A 6003-nucleotide genomic window follows, 5' to 3' on the forward strand; every position below is an offset into this window, starting at 1 on the left:
CATTTTCATATGGTAGCTAATTTGCTTAGTATGAGTGAAGTATCAGAGTGATATGAATGTAAATTATCTCTTTTCATGAAAGATGTATTAATCTTTTAGGTGTACAACTTGTCTTACCTTTACCATATTACATTTTTATACAGGTGGATTATATGGTAGAAACAACATTTTCATATTTGTAATCACTTTAAAGACACTTAGCAAAGAGTTATTCATTGGCCTGTATTGATTATTAGTTTAACATTATACCACATGGATAAAATTGTTCTCAATGTGTCACCAAGATTAAAGTCTTTCAGCAGACACCCAAACACTATTGGTACTCATGAAATTAAAACTAGATTTGAGTAACCAAAAACACACTTCCCCAAAACAGCAAAAGCTATAAGAAAACATGTCTTTTTATCCAACACAGGCTCTGCCTCTCCAGATAGCTTTCCTATGCTCTGCTCTTCACCATAATAAAGGGAAGGTATAGTTACCCTCTCTGACAAGTTCTACCAAGGGTTCATGAGATTCATTGAAAGCTGACATAAACAAACTTTAAAGTTTAAAAAAGCTGTCCCTAGCAGGCAGTACTAAAATTCAGACTATGGTTATGGCTATGAAAATGAGGAGACTGTTACGTATTAAAGGAATAAAGAGCTTCAAAAGCAGGAAGATTCCAAACATGAAAGACAGCATGGGAAGATCTGTGTAAGCCATGCTAGAAGAAATAAGGAACAAACAGGCTCTAGAAGTTAATTGTGATCCTATGATTCAAGGCCACCTCATACCTATGTGTGAATATAGAGGAAATAAAATGGCATATAAGACTCATTCAAGTTTTCTCTTTCTTGTTACATACACAAAGGTGGAAATTATAAAGCTTAAGACAAATATAGCATATATTAACAACTAAATTTTTTCTGCTGTAAAAAACAATGAAATTATGTCACCTTTAGAAAAACACATGCATCATCATTACTATATTAAGCAAATTGAGTCAGTCTAAGAAAGACAAATGCATGTTTTCTATTATATGTTGTTCTTCTATTTTATATAGCTCCATAAAATCAAATACATATGACTTGCATGTGCATGTAACATGAAAGAAGAAGATAAACTGTCTAGAGGAACAAAGAGAGATGAATAATGAATATAGTATAAAAGGGCATGGCAGAATATTGTCAGTGTATATACTTGATTTTAACTGTCCTTATGTAACTAGATACTATGTATTATGAATATATGGAATGATATTTTTAACTGTGTCTCCCTATGCAGAACTTGCTATAGTGAAACTCATTATGTAGGCCAGGCTTGCTTTGCATTCACAGAGATCTTTCTACTTCTGCCTCTGGAGGGCAGAAATTAAAGGTCTTTGCCACCACACCCAACTGCAATAACATTTTTAAAAGGAAATTTAAAAAGATCAGAGCGAAAACTCTACAGGGCATTAGGCTACTAATAAAGCAACCTGGCTTGTAAAAACCAATTCCCATACTTCTTTGTGTAATCTCTGAAGTATTTCCTAAGTCAATCAATATATTAGAAGTTGCTGATGGACTAATGAAATAGAAATTCCTTAAGCAACATTAGAAAAACTATATATAATGAATTCCATGAGCATTAACATGGGCATGACAGCATCATTATGTGGGCTGTGTGACATTGACAAAATCTAAAAATTTGTATATTCCAGGTAATAGAATAAGACAATGAATTCGGACTGGTAGAAAGACAATTTTGGGAACTGCATCTGTGTTAGTTATTTTTATATTACTATTGCCAGAACACACAAAATAACTTAAAAGAAGGAATTATGTATTTTGTCTCATGGTATCAAATGTAACAGTTCATGGTCACTAGCCTGATCCAATTGGCTAGCACATCCAGGCACTGAGAGTATGTTGAGAAGATGCCTTCTACTTATAGCCAAACAGAATTCAAAACATGAGGGGAAAAATGTGTCTAGGGAAATCAGTTCTACAGATTCACAAAAGAAGAAATTCAAATGGCTGAGAAATACTTAAAGAAATGTTCAACACTTCTAGTCATCAGGAAAATGGAAATTAAAACTACTTTGAGATTCCATCTTATACCCATCAAATGGCTAAGATAAATAAGAAAAGTGACAGCTCATGCTGCTGAGAATGTCAAATAACAGCCATTGATTGCTGTTGGGAGTACAAACTTAAAATGAACCATAGAAATTGGTATTATAGAGTCAGAGAAAGATGAGAATTGACCTACCTCAAAATCTAACTATATTATTCTTTTTTTTTCTTTGTGTACACATTGGTTTTATTGTAACAAAGCAACTTGTACACTTCAACATTTAAAATGAGCATCTTTTCCTTCCAGTGAAAACCAAAAAACTAAAATAAAAAAAATAAAAATAAAGTTACAACAGAGAATGTGAACTCCAAATAAACCCCTACAGGTTCTGCTGATTCTCCCATTGAGTGGTAGGGCTCGAGTCATCGTTAGGAGAGAATTTTATTTTAAAAGTGTCATCTTAAACTGCAAGGATGTCTGTTAAACATCACAATTAAACATGCCAAAGGAGAAGCCATGTTGTCACAATGCCCACTTACCCCCCCAAGACACCTCAAACCCACCCTTGCTGACCTTCTATACCCCCCTTTTTTTCTTTTTTTTCTTTTTATTAAACAAGAGAAAGTAGACAGATACATGTTGGTAAATGCTAACTGTCTGTATTCACATAGACACAGTGTAATCTCTGAGCCCAATATACAGAGAAAGGAAAAAAGCTAGAATTCTATGCACTACTACACAGGGACCTAGCACCCCCCAGCCTCCAGCAGAGCCAAAGGGGCTGGAGGGCTTTTCTTTTTTCCCACAGAGCACGGTGGTGGTGGTGGTGTTGAATCCACAGTTCGAGACAAGAAAAGATAAAAATGAATGTAGAACAGAGTAGTGGAGATTCTTTTCATTGTATTTTGCTCAAGACATTCCCAAAATAAGTTGAGAACCATGGTGTTGAGAAGTGAGACCTCAAAAACAGGGCGACTGAGCACAGGAGGAATTGGGGAAGGGAGGGAAATGACTGCAACTTGCTCCCAGGGACTGGAGAAATTTAAAAAAATAAAAAGAAAATAAAAAAGAGGTTCGGAATCCATCAGTCTTCTGTGCCAGTCATCCTCGCCTTCATCCTCCTCGCCTTCTTCCCCTTCATCATCATCTTCATCTTCATCTTCTTCACCTTCATCTCCTTCTTCATCAATATCTACCAAGCCTTCTTCTTCTTCATCATCATCGTCATCATCTTCTGCCTCTCCTTCTTCATCGTCCATATCAGGAACCAAATAGTACTGCAAAGGGTTTGGCCAGATGTCGTCTTTGATGACCTCTCCTACCTCATCTGCACCTGCATCAGAGTGGTCAGTAAACCAGGTAAGGAAGCTCTCTGGCTCTTCGTGTTGTCTCTTCCTGCTGGCCTTATTCTGTGTTTGACTCGAGCGTTTTGTCAAATCCTTTCCAGATTTCCATTTGATTTCAGTGGACTTTGAGGATGGGTCACCACTCTCATTCAGATGAAATTCTTTGGAGAGAACTTTATTTTCGAAGTAGGGGTTTTCATCAAAATAAAAATCTATTCTGTAACCTGATTTAATGTCTTCAAATTCTGTTACTTCAACTCTGGTTAAATAATGCAGAGCCTCTTCGTCTTCCTCCCCAAGCAGTGCAGACACTTGTGGATGGTTGACAAATGTGGTTACCCAAAAATTTGGGATTTTAGCGATCAATTCTGACCTCTTCTGAAAAAACGGTTGGCGGAGTTTGTTATATTTTTGTTCTACTTTTAGTATTTCCTCACTGGCTTGTTCATTAAGTCTGTCTATTTCATTTTGTACTTCGTCAATGTGTTCAATTGCTTCTTGCTGTTCTTTTTCTGAGGTCTCGTCGGCCCCGTCGTGGTTGGAGTTGAGCTCCTTTTTACTGGCTTTGGCCGTCGGCGCCGACATGGTGCCCTCCGCGGTCGGGGCAGGGAGCGGGGAGGGGGAGCGAAGGGACGGCGAAGGGGGCGGCCAGCGGCTTCCCCTCACGCCACACGCGCGGCGCCCGCTCGCTCCGGCCGCCTCCTCCCGGCGCTCACTTGCTCGCCCTCCCCTTGGCTGCCTGGCGCTGCCCGCGGGGCCTGACGCCGAGGCAGGCCCGGGCGCGTTGTGGCGGGCCCCCGGCCGGGGCTCTCGCTGAAGGCGGGGAGGCGGCGGCGGCTCGGCTGGACTCCGACTCGCGCTCCGCGCTCCGGCTCGCTTCTCGATTGCCCCGAGCCGCCTCCTCCTCCTCCTCCACCACCACCTCCTCCTCCTCCTCCTCCTCCCCTTCGCGGCGAGGGCTAACTATATTATTCTTGAGCATATACCCAAAAGATACTTCCTGCTACCTCTGAGACACTTGCTCAGCTATGTTTATTACTGCTTTATTAATCATAACCAAAACTTTCAAGCAATCTAGGTGAAGAATGAATTTTATTTTTAAATTTGGTACATTTATACAATGGAGTATTGCTCAGTTGTTAAAGAAATGATATCATGAAATTTGTATGCAAATTATAGAATGAGAAAAACATCTTAAGTAAGGTATTCCACACAGAGAAAGACAAATATGGTATATATTTTCTTATTTATGGATTATCTGCAAAAACCAATGATAACCAAGCTATAATCCACAGAATCACAGGGATTAGGTATAGAGTAAAGGACTAGGGTGGACCGATAAATCTCCCTAGGAAAGGGTAAAGGAACTAGAAGAAGAATATCAAATGTGAAGGGGAATGAAGATGGAATTAAATAAGGGTCTTTTGAGGGGTAGTGTTGAAGCTCTAAACAATAGAAACTTTCTAAAATACTTGCATAATGAGGGTTATCTAAATGAAATCACCAAATAACGGGAAAGACAGAGCCTCAACTAGTCATCTCTTATCACCAAAAGAAGATTCCAGTCCCAGGAGGATCAGGTTACATCTAATAGAGTTATAAGCCCATGAAAACACCTAAACAATTCAGACTGATGCCAAAACTATAGGTTTCTCTCCACAAACTGACATCAAGGCCCCATGACTAAAGACAACAAATACACAACTCATTGAACATAAAAAAGTCAAGCTGGTGCCTACATAGAGCCTTCACCCTACAGGACAGAGTCTTTGGTATCAGAAGGTACTCTGCATGCTGCCAAAGGAGAAATGCCAATTTACTGGCTTACATCTTCCTTCTTTGTTCTATATTCTAAGTTTTCATAACCTCTGAAAATAGTTCCACCCTCTTGAGAACAAGTTTTCAAAATATGAGCTTTGGAGGACATTGTATATTCAAATCAGAACAGCTACCAATTGTTATGATATTGCAAGTATCTGGAAATGTTATCTTTCTTAACTAAACATTGTGGAGTAAAGAAGAAGAAAACTTTGTGCTCTTCTAGAGCACATTAATCAATGATGGTGACATTTGAGATTCCTTGAGTAGAATATTAACCAGACTTTTATTAATTCAATTAGAAAAACAATAAATTTGTGATGTAATTTCCAGTATGACTCAGACCGATCTGAGGAGACATTGTTGGAAATCTGTCCAGACTTTGTCCCAGGCTACAAAATGTTATAGATTTTCACATTTCTACTGCAGAACAATGTGTCATAGAGAACTTTAAAAGAGGTTTTGAAAGTAAAAACTTTATTCAGTGACCTCAAATAATTATGTGAAGTTCTGGAATAATAACACACAGACACAAAAAAAGAAAAAAAACCTGGGGACATTTCTAGGTGGTTGTATATTTAGAAGGAATAATATTTTAACTTACTTTCACTTTCATTATAGTGAGATGTTTCTAAGATGTTGAAAAGGAATTGAAGCAATAGACATGTAAGATGAGATGTGTAAAACCAATTAATCTCTTCAATTATTTCAAACCGGCATCTCTAATTTGGAATAATCTCAGAAGCAGCTCTATAACCAAAGGTGAGAGACTTCATGACCAAAGATAGAGGAGGTCAGA

The 6003-nt window shown here is 38.4% G+C and overlaps 1 protein-coding gene across 1 annotated transcript; it reads right to left on the reverse strand.

The window, feature by feature from the left end:
• Window positions 1–2465: 2465 nt before the first annotated feature.
• Window positions 2466–4226, reverse strand: LOC148117207 (protein SET-like). Its single transcript, XM_087902701.1, has one exon. The coding sequence runs from the start codon at window positions 3969–3971 to the stop codon at window positions 2787–2789; it is 1185 nt and encodes a 394-aa protein (XP_087758827.1). The 5' UTR covers window positions 3972–4226; the 3' UTR covers window positions 2466–2786.
• Window positions 4227–6003: the final 1777 nt, after the last annotated feature.

Source organism: Myodes glareolus, chromosome X, assembly GCF_982192425.1.
Source record: "Myodes glareolus chromosome X, mMyoGla1.1, whole genome shotgun sequence".
Lineage (NCBI taxonomy): Eukaryota > Metazoa > Chordata > Mammalia > Rodentia > Cricetidae > Myodes > Myodes glareolus.

Excerpts from the sequence above, each read along its gene's own strand:
- LOC148117207 (XM_087902701.1), bottom strand. The coding sequence starts at position 3,971 with ATGTCGGCGCCGACGGCCAAAGCCAGTAAAAAGGAGCTCAACTCCAAC.